Source organism: Pseudophryne corroboree, chromosome 1 (genome assembly GCF_028390025.1).
Source record: "Pseudophryne corroboree isolate aPseCor3 chromosome 1, aPseCor3.hap2, whole genome shotgun sequence".
Lineage (NCBI taxonomy): Eukaryota > Metazoa > Chordata > Amphibia > Anura > Myobatrachidae > Pseudophryne > Pseudophryne corroboree.
Window position 1 is genome coordinate 1230348150 of NC_086444.1, and position 17541 is coordinate 1230365690.

Below are 17541 nucleotides of genomic sequence, written 5' to 3' on the forward strand. Positions count from 1 at the left end.
GTGTCAGTAATATGTTTTGTTAGAATTGGATCCTTAATGACGATTGCTGTGCCTCAGCCCTTTCTTCTAAGTCTGCCAATTGTGAATAATGTACAACCCCTTCCCCTCTGTTCTCTCCAGCCTCATACCCCCTGTGCCACACCCAGCCTCATGCCCCGTGCCACACCCAGCCACATGCCCCCCGTGCTGCTACCAGACTTATGCCCTGTGCCACTGCCTGCATCATACCCCTTGTGTCACCTGCAGCCTCCTGTTACCTCCAGCCTCACGCTCCTTGTGCCACTTCCAGCCACATACCCCTTAAATCACCTGCAACCTCATCTCCCATGTCACCTCCAACCTCATGCCCAGTGTCACCTCCAGCCTCATGCCCAGTGTCACCTCCAGCCTCATGTCACCTCCAGCCTCATGTCACCTCCAACCTCATGCCCAGTGTCACCTCCAGCCTCATGCCCCATGTCACCTCCAGCCTCATGCCCCATGTCACCTCCAACCTCATGCCCAGTGTCACCTCCAGCCTCATGCCCCATGTCACCTCCAGCCTCATGCCCCATGTCACCTCTAGCCTCATGCCCCATGTCACCTCCAGCCTCATGCCCCATGTCACCTCCAGCCTCATGCTTGTTGTGCTTCTTCCAGCCTCATGGCCACTGTGTCACCTCCACCCTCATGCCCTGCGCTACCTCCACCCTCATGTGCCCCCCAGCTACACCACAGGGTACAGTAAATCAAGTGATTAGTCTTTATTTATAATTGTGTCATTGGTTTCAGTGTGTACATCCAGGGGAAGATTTTGTGAGACATTAAAGAAAACTCCATATGTTACTATAGATGTGTGATAAGTGCGGGTGCAGTGTCACTGGTCTCAGAGTGTCTCACCTGTCATAGAAAAGCTTCTGATGGGACATTGGGATCTATTGTAATGAGTAAATGAAATCCTACAAAGTTCGTTGCTCCATAGAACTGTATGCATCTAAGTGCTGAAACTACAGCGACGAATCAGCAATCAGCTTTTACCTGTCTAGTGCAGGTTAGCGAGATCCCATGCCTGCTGTAGGTAGGGCGTACACACTAGACAATTTGCTCAAAATCGTTAATGATTTAGGGCCTATTTCAGCATGGAACGCTGCTGCGGCAATATTCGCATGCTGGTGACCTGTGAAGTGTGCGCACGCGCAGAAGACGCAATGCGCATGCGCACACAGTGAGATTATACGGTATTTCACATCTGCAAATGCCTCTGCCTGATTGGGCAGGAGGCGGGAGGGAGGGAGGGAGGGGAGTCACGGCGTCGTTTAAGGGACATCATACGCAGCTGCTGTGACCCAAAGCATGGCGGGTAGCCATCTTCCATAGCAGCTAGGCAAAGGGCTACCCTAAACATGCGAAAGCATCTCCACTGCGCAATGCTTTTGCATGTGCGCGGGGGTGGGGGGCTGGATCTGGCATGCGCGGTGCACTTGCCCTATGCAGCGTCCCCTCGCATGTCAGTGTAATGGATTGCAGATCCATGCTGAAGTAGGCCCAAATCCAGAACTGGCTGCACTGCAGGCAAACATGAAGATGCGACAAGCGTACATACTGGACGATTTACGATTCATCTCAAAATGAGAAATTGTCCAGAATATCATCCAATGTCCACCCAGTTCAAGATGAGTGAGGGTGCACCAATTTGAGAGCACCTCTGAATCAGAAGACAGCTCATGGATGGGGCCATATACTTCCATTAGGACATTACTTGCTCATTGTTGGAATATTGTACTTATAGAATAAGAACTTAAAATCTACAAGTTTCGCCAAAGGGTGTTTCAGAAACGTTGAATGCTGCCACTTGAAGCCCATACTCTGGTACAATCCGTGAGCCGCCCGATGGCCCAATGTTGTCTCCAGGATGACCGCACTGCAACCGCGTCCACGGGCAAAGTCAATGACTGTCCTACAGAGTGCTTTGGCGATTCCCCTGCCTCTGTGGCTTTGGGCCACCGACATCCTCCTAAGTTCTGTATGGTTGTCCCCTCCCGGGTGCGATGATGGTATAGCTACCACCATTCCTACCACTTCTCCGGCCGACTCGGCCACCCAGAAGCAGTAGCCATCTCTCTGCAGGTAGAACTTCTGGATATCCAGCATGTCGTCGGAGAGAGCGTGCCTGACATAGGAATCGTAGAGGTCTCTCGTGCCCAACCAGAGGATGATGAAGGCTAAGAATACTACTACAAAGGAGAAGACCACGGACCTGAGGATCAGAAGGGGCAAGAAGAAGGCGACTAATAGTAATAACCAAATACGTGGAAGGGAGAGACCATGCTTGAAGGCAACTTGAGTATGTTCTAGAGTCCCCTGGGCAAAGAGGTCCCTCACCGCTTGGTAGTCCGAGTCCTTGTACAGCCGGATGATGTAATCAGACATCTTGTATCCTGTAGATTAGAGATCGGTTACAGTTACATTGCTGACGTTGAATCACCAGCGCTGGTGGTGTCCCTATCTATACCTCAAGCTGTCCAGATAGTTCAAAGACACGCAATAAACATAGACAAGCTATGCGTGTTTAAATGAGTTCCCCTGTCCAATCTAGCTACATGTGTGTATACAAACTCTATATACAATACATACACAATAGAGGTCTTACAGATGTGGCTGGAGGTGGTGTCACTTCCTTGGAAGCTGCAGTGATATCGCTGTACGGTGATACAGCAGGAGGCGTCTATTACACGAAGTGGCCTGCAGCGGCAGTAGTGACCTGACCTGCGTCCTAGGACAAAGCATCAGATAACTAAGAAACCGGCGGGCGGCACGAACGTGTCACATCACTCACGTCATTAGGTTAATGTGTTCTAGCTTACACAGTGTATAAGCACGTGAGTGATTTTACAACACGCTCAGTCATCCCTGTAGCACCGTGACCTGTTCACGCATCTCACATGCCTACACTTACCAGAGAGAGCCGCCGTCTGCGCTGTCCGCGTGCGGTCTCTCATTTCACCGGCCAGTTAGCTGGATGGAACTCTTAGGCGTTGGGGCCCGTCATACCCGAGTGCTGAAGACAGGGGTGGTTTAATAGTGACACTCAGGGGTGACGATTTCAGGACAGATGAGATATAGCAGATACAAGTACAAACTACAACAGAAATAACAGGAGTGTGCGTTGTGGGGACATAACATCCCTGTGAGACAAAGGTAGTGCGCTGGGTATACCGTGCTGACATAACCACTTCAGTGGCGGGGCTGTTCAGTTGGTGGCCTGCTTGGATGAGGCCTGTCTGTGGCCTCCCCTGCTGTCCTATAAGCAGGTGAAGGAGACATACCACTATATACGCAGCAGTCTTCATGTAAATACTTTACTTAATTGACAGAATATTAGTAACATCCCCAGAGATCTGCAGAGAGTGGCTATTATTTAATGCATGGCCCTGACAGTAGGTGAGAACATCCCAGTGTCCCAGGGTCTGAGCTCCAACAGTAGGTCCAAGCAGTCCGCTGCTGTGGTAGTTTATTTCCCTGTTGGGGCACACAGAGGGCATCACGTGAAGGTTACCGGTGATCTGGCGGAGGATTCTAGATCCCAAAGTATATATAGTGGCATCATGTTGCCACAGGAACCTGGAGACTGATGCCATGTGTTTATGGAAACAGCAGGTTTTGTGGCTCTGGAACATACTGCCAGGACATTACATAGGGGAGTCGGGGGGTGGAAGGACTGTTGATTATCTTCATGATCTTGGTGGTGGTGGAGATTTGGAGAGGAGCTGCTTGGAGAACCATGAAGTTCTCTTCTTAGCTTCTATAGTTTCCATAGCAATTGGCACAGGGTCCCCATCCAGTACTTTTGCAGAGATTTGTTCATCTGCTTTCATTCCAAGCATTCGCCTAGGGGTAGGACAGTGTGGTTAATATCCCCTAGTGACCGTTGTCCTGGGGAGGAGCCCTCATGAACATTGCCAGGAGCAGGATGAAGGTAATACTTCCCTGGTCTATCAGTGGTTCCTGCAAGGTGTGGGGACATTTTGTTTTATGAAGCATTTTCTTGACCGCACTGTGTGGCCCTTAGGATAACATGATGAATGACGTCCTGGAGATGGTCATATAGAATGTGGTGGTGGGGAGCTTGGAGATGCCGGGGTGCCTTGTGCAGACTGGAGTCATTCAGCAACCTATACGTGGCAGCAGGTGGGTTCCTGGCTAGGGGGTGAGGCTGACTAGGGATGGTCATACAGAATGTGGTGGTGGGCAGCTTGGAGATGCCGGGGTGCCTTGTGCAGACTGGAGTCATTTAGAAACCTATACGTGGCAGCATGTGGGTTCCTAGCTAGGGGGTGAGGCTGGCTAAGGATTGGTCATACAGAATGAGGTGGTGGGGAGCTTGGAGATGCCGGGGTGCCTTGTGCAGACTGGAGTCATTCAGCAACTTATACGTGGCAGCATGTGGGTTCCTGGCTAGGGGGTGAGGCTGGCTAAGGATGGTCATATAGAATGTGGTGGAGGGGAGCTTGGAAATGCTGGGGTGCCTTGTGCAGACTGGAGTCATTCAGCAACCTATACGCGGCTGCAGGTGGGTTCCTGGCTAGGGGGTGAGGCTGGCTCGGGATAGTCATACAGAATGTGGTGGTCGGGAGCTTGGAGATGCCGGGGTGCCTTGTGCAGACTGGAGTCATTCAGCAACCTATACGTGGCAGCAGGTGGGTTCCTATCTAGGGGGTGAGGCTGGCTAGGGATAGTCATACAGAATGTGGTGGTGGGGAGCTTGGAGATGCCAGGGGACCTTGTGCAGACTGGAGTCATTCAGCAACCTATACGTGGCAGCAGGTGGGTTCCTGGCTAGGGGGTGAGGCTGGCTAGGGATGGTCATACAGAATGAGGTGGTGGGGAGCTTGGAGATGCCGGGGTGCCTTGTGCAGACTGGAGTCATTCAGCAACCTATACGTGGCAGCAGGTGGGTTCCTGGCTAGGGGGTGAGGCTGACTAGGGATGGTCATACAGGAATGTGGTGGTGGGGAGCTTGGAGATGCCGGGGTGCCTTGTGCAGACTGGAGTCATTCAGAAACCTATACGCGGCAGCATGTGGGTTCCTAGCTAGGGGGTGAGGCTGGCTAAGGATTGGTCATACAGAATGAGGTGGTGGGGAGCTTGGAGATACCGGGGTGCCCTGTGCAGACTGGAGTCATTCAGCAACCTATACGTGGCAGCATGTGGGTTCCTGGCTAGGGGGTGAGGCTGGCTAAGGATGGTCATATAGAATGTGGTGGAGGGGAGCTTGGAAATGCTGGGGTGCCTTGTGCAGACTGGAGTCATTCAGCAACCTATACGCGGCTGCAGGTGGGTTCCTGGCTAGGGGGTGAGGCTGGCTCGGGATAGTCATACAGAATGTGGTGGTGTGGAGCTTGGAGATGCCGGGGTGCCTTGTGCAGACTGGAGTCATTCAGCAACTTATACGTGGCAGCATGTGGGTTCCTGGCTAGGGGGTGAGGCTGGCTAAGGATGGTCATATAGAATGTGGTGGAGGGGAGCTTGGAAATGCTGGGGTGCCTTGTGCAGACTGGAGTCATTCAGCAACCTATACGTGGCAGCATGTGGGTTCCTGGCTAGGGGATGAGGCTGGCTAAGGATGGTCATATAGAATGTGGTGGAGGGGAGCTTGGAAATGCTGGGGTGCCTTGTGCAGACTGGAGTCATTCAGCAACCTATACGCGGCTGCAGGTGGGTTCCTGGCTAGGGGGTGAGGCTGGCTAAGGATGGTCATATAGAATGTGGTGGAGGGGAGCTTGGAAATGCTGGGGTGCCTTGTGCAGACTGGAGTCATTCAGTAACCTATACGTGGCTGCAGGTGGGTTCCTGGCTAGGGGGTGAGGCTGGCTCGGGATAGTCATACAGAATGTGGTGGTTTGGAGATGCCGGGGTGCCTTGTGCAGACTGGAGTCATTCAGCAACTTATACGTGGCAGCATGTGGGTTCCTGGCTAGGGGGTGAGGCTGGCTAAGGATGGTCATATAGAATGTGGTGGAGGGGAGCTTGGAAATGCTGGGGTGCCTTGTGCAGACTGGAGTCATTCAGCAACCTATACGCGGCTGCAGGTGGGTTCCTGGCTAGGGGGTGAGGCTGGCTCGGGATAGTCATACAGAATGTGGTGGTCGGGAGCTTGGAGATGCCGGGGTGCCTTGTGCAGACTGGAGTCATTCAGCAACCTATACGTGGCAGCAGGTGGGTTCCTATCTAGGGGGTGAGGCTGGCTAGGGATAGTCATACAGAATGTGGTGGTGGGGAGCTTGGAGATGCCAGGAGACCTTGTGCAGACTGGAGTCATTCAGCAACCTATACGTGGCAGCAGGTGGGTTCCTGGCTAGGGGGTGAGGCTGGCTAGGGATGGTCATACAGAATGAGGTGGTGGGGAGCTTGGAGATGCCGGGGTGCCTTGTGCAGACTGGAGTCATTCAGCAACCTATACGTGGCAGCAGGTGGGTTCCTGGCTAGGGGGTGAGGCTGACTAGGGATGGTCATACAGGAATGTGGTGGAGGGGAGCTTGGAAATGCTGGGGTGCCTTGTGCAGACTGGAGTCATTCAGCAACCTATACGCGGCTGCAGGTGGGTTCCTGGCTAGGGGGTGAGGCTGGCTCGGGATAGTCATACAGAATGTGGTGGTGTGGAGCTTGGAGATGCCGGGGTGCCTTGTGCAGACTGGAGTCATTCAGCAACCTATACGTGGCAGCATGTGGGTTCCTGGCTAGGGGGTGAGGCTGGCTAAGGATGTTCATATAGAATGTGGTGGAGGGGAGCTTGGAAATGCTGGGGTGCCTTGTGCAGACTGGAGTCATTCAGCAACCTATACGTGGCAGCATGTGGGTTCCTGGCTAGGGGGTGAGGCTGGCTAAGGATGGTCATATAGAATGTGGTGGAGGGGAGCTTGGAAATGCTGGGGTGCCTTGTGCAGACTGGAGTCATTCAGCAACCTATACGTGGCTGCAGGTGGGTTCCTGGCTAGGGGGTGAGGCTGGCTCGGGATAGTCATACAGAATGTGGTGGTGTGGAGCTTGGAGATGCCGGGGTGCCTTGTGCAGACTGGAGTCATTCAGCAACCTATACGTGGCAGCATGTGGGTTCCTGGCTAGGGGGTGAGGCTGGCTAAGGATGGTCATATAGAATGTGGTGGAGGGGAGCTTGGAAATGCTGGGGTGCCTTGTGCAGACTGGAGTCATTCAGCAACCTATACGCGGCTGCAGGTGGGTTCCTGGCTAGGGGGTGAGGCTGGCTAGGGATAGTCATACAGAATGAGGTGGTGGGGAGCTTGGAGATGCCGGGGTGGCTTGTGCAGACTGGAGTCATTCAGCAACTTATACGTGGCTGCAGGTGGGTTCCTGGCTAGGGGGTGAGGCTGGCTAAGGATGGTCATACAGAATGTGTTGGTGGGGAGCTTGGAGATGCCGGGGTGCCTTGTGCAGACAGGAATCATTCAGCAACCTATACGCGGCTGCAGGTGGGTTCCTGGCTAGGGGGTGAGGCTAGCTAAGGATAGTCATTCAGAATGAGGTGGTGGGGAGCTTGGAGATGCCGGGGTGCCTTGTGCAGACTGGAGTCATTCAGCAACCTATACGTGGCAGCAGGTGGGTTCCTATCTAGGGGTGAGGCTGGCTAGGGATTCATGGCCTCTAATAGTTGGCAGAGGGGGATGCGGTCAAGATGCCACCGGGCGGAATCCCGGCGCACAAGGGGCTGCGTTCTGCTCGCCACCCCTGTCGGGATTGTGTGGTCGGGATTCCGGCGTCGGGATTTCGACCGCCGGATTTCCGGCCGCCGGCATTTAGTAATGATCCCGGCAGAGGCAGTGCCATCCTAGTTAGAGAGCTGGTGTCCTCCCACATGTCGGCATTTTGAAGATGGAGACACATTGTATGTTGACATTTTAACCCTGTGGAAATAATACAGTTTGACATTCTGGTGTTGACCTTATGGCTTTCCACATCCTAACTGCACATCATTCTATAGGCCTTATACTAAAGCTTACCATACTGTCCCTTTACACCGGGAAACATGGGTTACACAGGTTCTGTGGCTGGCTGACGTCATGCCTGCATTCCACCTGGGTTCACTCAGCCACAGAACCTGTGTAATTCATGAGTGTCCCGGTGTAAGGGGATGGTATGGTAAGCCTATCTATCATCAGCAACCAAATACTTCATCCAGACTCCCAATTAGCAAGGTATCTACATTCCTGCTGCATACTTGCCTACCCTCCTGTAATGGCCGGGAGGCTTCCGAAAATCGAGTGGCCCTCCCGGTCTACCCGGAAAGGTGGGCAAGCCTCCCGCTTTTGCTGGCAGGCCTCCGCACTTCCCCTCAGCAGCCAACAACAGAGAACAAGTGGGTGATCTGACGGGGATACGATGACGCGATCCGCAATATACAGTGCCTGTTTTCTCTGCACTGTCTAGTGGGGAGGGGCCCACGATGACGCAATCATGATGCCACCTCCCCGGACTACCCACTTCCCACTGACCATGCTCCAGGACCGCCCACATTGCTGCCAACCACGCCCCCATTCACCTACCACGCTGCCACATCCCAGAGGAGGGTGAAGCAAGGTAGGCATCTATGTCCTGCTGTTATAGAATATTAGTATCATCGATGGTTTATGGCTGATGTTGAATACTTTTGACATTAATGGTAGAAAACCAGATAGTTTCCCTCCATCGATGGCACAGCATGGCACAGCATAAACTAATATTTTTTTTTATTTTTGCAAGGTGCCAGGGCACCTACTGCTGCTTTGTTTTTACACTGCAATTTAGATTTCAGTTTGAACATACCCCACCCAAATCTAACTCTCTCTGCACATGTTACATCTGCCCCCTGCCCCTGCAGTGCACATGGTTTTGCCCAACTACTAACAAATTTGCTGCTGCGATCAACTCTGAATTAGGCCCAATGGGGGCCATTCCGAGTTGATCACTCGCTAGCTGCTTTTTGAAGCCTTGCAAACGCATAGTCGCCGCCCACAGAGGAGTGTATATTTGCTGTGCAAGTGCGCAAACGCTTGTGCAGCCGAGCAGGACGAAAACGTTTTTTTACAGATTCTGAGTAGGTCTGAACTGACTCAGCCACTGGGATCACTTAAGCATGTCCGGTCCTGGAATTGACGTCAGACATCCGCCCTACAAACGTTTGGACACGCCTGCGTTTTTTAAAACACTCCCAGAAAATGGTCAGTTGTCACCCACAAACGCCCTCTTTCTGTCAATCTCCTTGCGATCTGCTGTGCGAATGGATCCATCATTAAATCCATCACTCAGCAACGATACGCTTTGTACCCGTACGACGCACCTGCGCATTGCGGTGCATATGCATGCGCAGTTCTGACCTGATCGAAGTGCAGTGAAAAAAAGCAGCATGCGATTAGGTCGGAATGACCCCCATTGTCCCTTTATAAAGTATGAGAAGTTGAGCACTAATTTTTAGATTACAGGGGGTGCCGAAAACACTAGCACTGGCCCTAAGCTCCACGTAATGTGTGTGTTTGGGGGTGGGGTGGGGGTAAATGAGTTACAACTCCTCTCCAAATCTAACTCTCTCTGCACATTACATCTGCCCCCCATGCACTGCACATGGGGGGTAATTCTGAGTTGATTGCAGCAGGATTTTTGTTAGCAGTTGGGCAAAACCATGGTGGTGATTCCGAGTTGTTCGCTCGCTAGCTGATTTTAGCAGCATTGCACACGCTAAGCCGCCGCCCTCTGGGAGTGTATCTTAGCATAGCAGAATTGCAAACGAAAGATTCGCTAATTTTCTCGTAACGATTACCCCGCAGTTTCTGAGTAGCTCCACACTGACTCTGCCATTGCGACCAGCTCAGTCCTTTTCGTTCCTGGTTTGACGTCACAAACACACCCAGCCCAGCCACTCCCCCGTTTCTCCAACCACTCCCGCTTTTTCCCCTGAAACGCCTGCGTTTTTCCGCACACTTCCAGAAAACGGCCAGTTTCCGCCCAGAAACACCCACTTCCTGTCAATCACACTACGATCACCAGAACGATGAGAAAACCTTGTTACGCCGTGAGTAAAATACCAAACTTTTGTGCTAATTTACTTGTGCATGCGCAGTTTGCGACTAATCGCTCCGTAGCGAAAAAAATAACGAGCTAACAACTCGGAATGACCCCTCATGTGCACTGCAGGGGAAGCAGATGTAACATGTGCAGAGAGAGTTAGATTTGGGTGGGTTATATTGTTTCTGTGCAGGGTAAATACTGGCTGCTTTATTTTTACACTGCAATTTAGATTTCAGTTTGAACACACCCCGCCCAAATCTAACTCTCTCTGCACATGTTACATCTGCCCCCATGCACTGCACATGGTTTTGCCCATTAGCTAACACATTATCTGCTGTGAACAGATCTGAATTACCCCCATAGTCACATAAGAGAAGTTGTAAACCTCTGCAGCTGTGGTGAAACTACAAGTCCCAGCATGCTTTACCAGCTGATTGGTGGGAGGGTGTGATGGGACTTTCATAACAGTAGACGAGGAACGGGTCGGCTAGGCGTGCTGTAACCTGTCAGTAACAAAGATTAGCAATGTGATGATAAGATACATTGTGTATAACATTTTACCCTGTGTGTAACCTGTGCATCCTAGTATAGCGTATAGATGGCAGTGCCACTGTACCTTCTCCTGCAGGGTGTGACCCCGCACTGTGTCCTGCCTCCCGTCCTGTGTCCTGTACACGTGGCATATGTAATCACTCTTTCCTCTCTGCAATCTCACACCTGCTGTTTCCTCCTCACAATCTCAAACTTCTCTGTTTTCTTCCTTGTCCATTTAGGTTATAACGCTGCAATAGAGGCTATAACAGCCAACGTTACTGTAAACGCTTCCAGCATGAGAGTCCCTGCATGAGTACTGTCTGTAATAATAATCTACAGTGACCTTCCTGCTGCTGCCTGTACTTGTGCTGTACTTCCTCCACTCCCCTCTTCTATCCATCCCCTTCCCCTCCCCTCTCCTCTTCTATCCATCCCCTTCCCCAACCCTCCCCTCTTCTCTCCATCCCCTTCCCCTCCCCTCCCCTCTTCTATCCATCCCCTTCCCCTCCCCTCTCCTCTCCTGCTGCTGCCTGTACTTGTGCTGTACTTCCTCCACTCCCCTCTTCTATCCATCCCCTTCCCCAACCCTCCCCTCTCCTGCTGCTGCCTGTACTAGTGCTGTACTTCCTCCCCTCCCCTCTCCTCTTCTATCCATCCCCTTCCCCAACCCTCTCCTCTTCTCTCCATCCCCTTCCCCTCCCCTCTCCTCTTCTCTCCACCCCCTTCCCCTCCCCTCTCCTCTTCTATCCATCCCCTTCCCCTCCCCTCTCCTCTTCTATCCACCCCCTTCCCCAACCCTCTCCTCTTCTCTCCATCCCCTTCCCCTCCCCTCTCCTCTTCTCTCCACCCCCTTCCCCTCCCCTCTCCTCTTCTATCCATCCCCTTCCCCTCCCCTCTCCTCTTCTCTCCATCCCCTTCCCCTCCCCTCTCCTGCTGCTGCCTGTACTTGTGCTGTACTTCCTCCCCTCCCCTCTCCTCTCCATCCCCTTCCCCTCCCCTCTCCTCTTCTCTCCATCCCCTTCCCCTCCCCTCTCCTGCTGCTGCCTGTACTTGTGCTGTACTTCCTCCCCTCCCCTCTCCTCTCCATCCCCTTCCCCTCCCCTTTCCTCTTCTCTCCTTCCCCTTCCCCTCCCCTCTCCTATTCTCTCCATCACCTTCACCTCCCCTCTCCTCTTCTCTCCATCCCCATCCCCTTCCCCTCCCCTCTCCTCTTCTCTCCATCCCCTTCCCCTCCCCTCTCCTCTTCTCTCCATCCCCTTCCCCTCCCCTCTCCTGCTGCTGCCTGTACTTGTGCTGTACTTCTACCCCTCCCCTCTTCTCTTCTATCCATCCCCTTCCCCTCCCCTCCCCTCTCCTCTTCTATCCATCCCCTTCCCCAACCCTCCCCTCTTCTCTCCATCCCCTTCCCCTCCCCTCTCCTCTTCTCTCCACCCCCTTCCCCTCCCCTCTCCTCTTCTATCCATCCCCTTCCCCTCCCCTCTCCTCTTCTATCCATCCCCTTCCCCAACCCTCCCCTCTTCTCTCCATCCCCTTCCCCTCCCCTCCCCTCTTCTATCCATCCCCTTCCCCTCCCCTCTCCTCTCCTGCTGCTGCCTGTACTTGTGCTGTACTTCCTCCACTCCCCTCTTCTATCCATCCCCTTCCCCAACCCTCCCCTCTCCTGCTGCTGCCTGTACTAGTGCTGTACTTCCTCCCCCCCCTCTCCTCTTCTATCCATCCCCTTCCCCAACCCTCTCCTCTTCTCTCCATCCCCTTCCCCTCTCCTCTTCTCTCCACCCCCTTCCCCTCCCCTCTCCTCTTCTATCCATCCCCTTCCCCTCCCCTCTCCTCTTCTATCCATCCCCTTCCCCAACCCTCTCCTCTTCTCTCCATCCCCGTCCCCTCCCCTCTCCTCTTCTCTCCACCCCCTTCCCCTCCCCTCTCCTCTTCTATCCATCCCCTTCCCCTCCCCTCTCCTCTTCTCTCCATCCCCTTCCCCTCCCCTCTCCTGCTGCTGCCTGTACTTGTGCTGTACTTCCTCCCCTCCCCTCTCCTCTCCATCCCCTTCCCCTCCCCTCTCCTCTTCTCTCCATCCCCTTCCCCTCCCCTCTCCTGCTGCTGCCTGTACTTGTGCTGTACTTCCTCCCCTCCCCTCTCCTCTCCATCCCCTTCCCCTCCCCTCTCCTCTTCTCTCCTTCCCCTTCCCCTTCCCCTCCCCTCTCCTATTCTCTCCATCACCTTCACCTCCCCTCTCCTCTTCTCTCCATCCCCATCCCCTTCCCCTCTCCTCTTCTCTCCATCCCCTTCCCCTCCCCTCTCCTCTTCTCTCCATCCCCTTCCCCTCCCCTCTCCTGCTGCTGCCTGTACTTGTGCTGTACTTCTACCCCTCCCCTCTTCTCTTCTATCCATCCCCTTCCCCTCCCCTCCCCTCTCCTCTTCTATCCATCCCCTTCCCCAACCCTCCCCTCTTCTCTCCATCCCCTTCCCCTCCCCTCTCCTGCTGCTGCCTGTACTTGTGATGTACTTCTACCCCTCCCCTCTTCTCTCCATCCCCTCCCCTCCCCTCTTCTCTCCATCCCCTTCCGCCCCCCTCTTCTCTCCATCCCCTCCCCTCCCCTCTTCTCTCCATCCCCTTCCCCTCCCCTCTTCTGCTGCTGCCTGTACTTGTGCTGTACTTCCTCCCCTCCCCTCTCCTCTTCTCTCCATCCCCTTCCCCTCCCCTCCCCTCTTCTCTCCATCCCCTTCCCCTCCCCTCTCCTGCTGCTGCCTGTACTTGTGCTGTACTTCCTCCCCACCCCTCTCCTCTTCTCTCCATCCCCTTCCCCTCCCCTCTCCTGCTGCTGCCTGTACTTGTGCTGTACTTCCTCCCCTCCCCTCTCCTCTTCTCTCCATCCCCTTCCCCTCCCCTCCCCTCTTCTCTCCATCCCCTCCCCTCTTCTCTCCATCCCCTTCCCCTCCCCTCTCCTGCTGCTGCCTGTACTTCTGCTGTACTTCCTTCCCTCTCCTCTTCTATCCATCCCCTTCCCCTCCCCTCTCCTGCTGCTGCCTGTACTTGTGCTGTACTTCTACCCCTCCCTTCCCCTCTTCTCTCCATCCCCTTCTCCTCCCCACTCCTCTTCTCTCCATCCCCTTCCCCTCTCCTCTCCTTTTCTCTCCATCCCCTTCCCCTCCCCTCTCCTGCTGCTGCCTGTACTTCTGCTGTACTTCCTCCCCTCTCCTCTCCTCTCCATCCCCTTCCCCTCCCCTCTCCTCTCCATCCTCTTCCCCTCCCCTCTCCTCTTCTCTCCATCCTCTTCCCCTCCCCTCTCCTCTTCTCTCCATCCCCTTCCCCTCCCCTCCCCTCTCCTGTTGCTGCCTGTACTTGTGCTGTACTTCCTCCCCTCCCCTCTCCTCTTCTCTCCATCCCCTTCCCCTCCCCTCTCCTCTTCTCTCCATCCTCTACCCTTCCCCTCTCCTCTTCTCTCCATCCCCTTCCCCTCCCCTCCCCTCTCCTGCTGCTGCCTGTACTTGTGCTGTACTTCCTCCCCTCCCCTCTCCTCTTCTATCCATCCCCTTCCCCAACCCTCTCCTCTTCTCTCCATCCCCTTCCCCTCCCCTCTCCTCTTCTCTCCACCCCCTTCCCCTCCCCTCTCCTCTTCTATCCATCCCCTTCCCCTCCCCTCTCCTCTTCTATCCATCCCCTTCCCCAACCCTCTACTCTTCTCTCCATCCCCTTCCCCTCCCCTCTCCTCTTCTCTCCACCCCCTTCCCCTCCCCTCTCCTCTTCTATCCATCCCCTTCCCCTCCCCTCTCCTCTTCTCTCCATCCCCTTCCCCTCCCCTCTCCTGCTGCTGCCTGTACTTGTGCTGTACTTCCTCCCCTCCCCTCTCCTCTCCATCCCCTCCCCTCCCCTCTTCTCTCCATCCCCTTCCCCTCCCCTCTTCTCTCCATCCCCTCCCCTCCCCTCTTCTCTCCATCCCCTTCCCCTCCCCTCTTCTGCTGCTGCCTGTACTTGTGCTGTACTTCCTCCCCTCCCCTCTCCTCTTCTCTCCATCCCCTTCCCCTCCCCTCCCCTCTTCTCTCCATCCCCTTCCCCTCCCCTCTCCTGCTGCTGCCTGTACTTGTGCTGTACTTCCTCCCCACCCCTCTCCTCTTCTCTCCATCCCCTTCCCCTCCCCTCTCCTGCTGCTGCCTGTACTTGTGCTGTACTTCCTCCCCTCCCCTCTCCTCTTCTCTCCATCCCCTTCCCCTCCCCTCCCCTCTTCTCTCCATCCCCTCCCCTCTTCTCTCCATCCCCTTCCCCTCCCCTCTCCTGCTGCTGCCTGTACTTCTGCTGTACTTCCTTCCCTCTCCTCTTCTATCCATCCCCTTCCCCTCCCCTCTCCTGCTGCTGCCTGTACTTGTGCTGTACTTCTACCCCTCCCTTCCCCTCTTCTCTCCATCCCCTTCTCCTCCCCTCTCCTCTTCTCTCCATCCCCTTCCCCTCTCCTCTCCTTTTCTCTCCATCCCCTTCCCCTCCCCTCTCCTGCTGCTGCCTGTACTTCTGCTGTACTTCCTCCCCTCTCCTCTCCTCTCCATCCCCTTCCCCTCCCCTCTCCTCTCCATCCTCTTCCCCTCCCCTCTCCTCTTCTCTCCATCCTCTTCCCCTCCCCTCTCCTCTTCTCTCCATCCCCTTCCCCTCCCCTCCCCTCTCCTGTTGCTGCCTGTACTTGTGCTGTACTTCCTCCCCTCCCCTCTCCTCTTCTCTCCATCCCCTTCCCCTCCCCTCTCCTCTTCTCTCCATCCTCTACCCTTCCCCTCTCCTCTTCTCTCCATCCCCTTCCCCTCCCCTCCCCTCTCCTGCTGCTGCCTGTACTTGTGCTGTACTTCCTCCCCTCCCCTCTCCTCTTCTCTCCATCCCCTTCCCCTCCCCTCCCCACTTCTCTCCATCCCCTTCCCCCCCCTCTCCTGCTGCTGCCTGTACTTGTGCTGTACTTCCTCCCCACCCCTCTCCTCTTCTCTCCATCCCCTTCCCCTCCCCTCTCCTGCTGCTGCCTGTACTTGTGCTGTACTTCTACCCCTCCCCTCTTCTCTCCATCCCCTTCCCCTCCCCTCTCCTCTCCATCCCCTTCCCCTCCCCTCTCCTGCTGCTGCCTGTACTTGTGCTGTACTTCCTCCCCTCCCCTCTCCTCTTCTATACATCCCCTTCCCCTCCCCTCTTCTCTCCATCCCCTTCCCCTCCCCTCTCCTGCTGCTGCCTGTACTTGTGCTGTACTTCCTCCCCTCTCCTCTTCTATCCACCCCCTTCCCCTCCCCTCTCCTGCTGCTGCCTGTACTTGTGCTGTACTTCTACCCCTCCCCTCTTCTCTTCTATCCATCCCCTTCCCCTCCCCTCCCCTCTCCTCTTCTATCCATCCCCTTCCCCAACCCTCCCCTCTTCTCTCCATCCCCTTCCCCTCCCCTCTCCTGCTGCTGCCTGTACTTGTGCTGTACTTCTACCCCTCCCCTCTTCTCTCCATCCCCTCCCCTCCCCTCTTCTCTCCATCCCCTTCCCCTCCCCTCTTCTCTCCATCCCCTCCCCTCCCCTCTTCTCTCCATCCCCTTCCCCTCCCCTCTTCTGCTGCTGCCTGTACTTGTGCTGTACTTCCTCCCCTCCCCTCTCCTCTTCTCTCCATCCCCTTCCCCTCCCCTCCCCTCTTCTCTCCATCCCCTTCCCCTCCCCTCTCCTGCTGCTGCCTGTACTTGTGCTGTACTTCCTCCCCACCCCTCTCCTCTTCTCTCCATCCCCTTCCCCTCCCCTCTCCTGCTGCTGCCTGTACTTGTGCTGTACTTCCTCCCCTCCCCTCTCCTCTTCTCTCCATCCCCTTCCCCTCCCCTCCCCTCTTCTCTCCATCCCCTCCCCTCTTCTCTCCATCCCCTTCCCCTCCCCTCTCCTGCTGCTGCCTGTACTTCTGCTGTACTTCCTTCCCTCTCCTCTTCTATCCATCCCCTTCCCCTCCCCTCTCCTGCTGCTGCCTGTACTTGTGCTGTACTTCTACCCCTCCCTTCCCCTCTTCTCTCCATCCCCTTCTCCTCCCCTCTCCTCTTCTCTCCATCCCCTTCCCCTCTCCTCTCCTTTTCTCTCCATCCCCTTCCCCTCCCCTCTCCTGCTGCTGCCTGTACTTCTGCTGTACTTCCTCCCCTCTCCTCTCCTCTCCATCCCCTTCCCCTCCCCTCTCCTCTCCATCCTCTTCCCCTCGCCTCTCCTCTTCTCTCCATCCTCTTCCCCTCCCCTCTCCTCTTCTCTCCATCCCCTTCCCCTCCCCTCCCCTCTCCTGTTGCTGCCTGTACTTGTGCTGTACTTCCTCCCCTCCCCTCTCCTCTTCTCTCCATCCCCTTCCCCTCCCCTCTCCTCTTCTCTCCATCCTCTACCCTTCCCCTCTCCTCTTCTCTCCATCCCCTTCCCCTCCCCTCCCCTCTCCTGCTGCTGCCTGTACTTGTGCTGTACTTCCTCCCCTCCCCTCTCCTCTTCTCTCCATCCCCTTCCCCTCCCCTCCCCTCTTCTCTCCATCCCCTTCCCCCCCCTCTCCTGCTGCTGCCTGTACTTGTGCTGTACTTCCTCCCCACCCCTCTCCTCTTCTCTCCATCCCCTTCCCCTCCCCTCTCCTGCTGCTGCCTGTACTTGTGCTGTACTTCTACCCCTCCCCTCTTCTCTCCATCCCCTTCCCCTCCCCTCTCCTCTCCATCCCCTTCCCCTCCCCTCTCCTGCTGCTGCCTGTACTTGTGCTGTACTTCCTCCCCTCCCCTCTCCTCTTCTATACATCCCCTTCCCCTCCCCTCTTCTCTCCATCCCCTTCCCCTCCCCTCTCCTGCTGCTGCCTGTACTTGTGCTGCACTTCCTCCCCTCTCCTCTTCTATCCACCCCCTTCCCCTCCCCTCTCCTGCTGCTGCCTGTACTTGTGCTGTACTTCTACCCCTCCCCTCTTCTCTTCTATCCATCCCCTTCCCCTCCCCTCCCCTCTCCTCTTCTATCCATCCCCTTCCCCAACCCTCCCC

The 17541-nt window shown here is 55.4% G+C and overlaps 1 protein-coding gene across 3 annotated transcripts in view; it reads right to left on the bottom strand.

Annotated features, from left to right (window-relative positions):
* Positions 1-728: 728 nt before the first annotated feature.
* LOC134931519 (N-acetyltransferase 8-like) overlaps positions 729-17541 on the bottom strand; it is a 19584-nt gene continuing 2771 nt past the window's right edge. The window contains exons 1-3 of one of the 3 annotated variants that reach the window (XM_063925423.1): positions 2936-3033; positions 2630-2752; positions 729-2417 (exon numbers count right to left, since the gene is read on the bottom strand). In XM_063925423.1, coding sequence (XP_063781493.1) covers positions 1735-2409 — 675 coding nt within the window. In that variant the 5' untranslated portion in view covers positions 2410-2417; positions 2630-2752; positions 2936-3033 and the 3' untranslated portion in view covers positions 729-1734. Of the gene's footprint in view, positions 2418-2629; positions 2753-2935; positions 3034-10651; positions 10957-17541 lie in introns of those variants that run through there. The other 2 variants (XM_063925422.1, XM_063925424.1) reach the window with 2 other exon arrangements.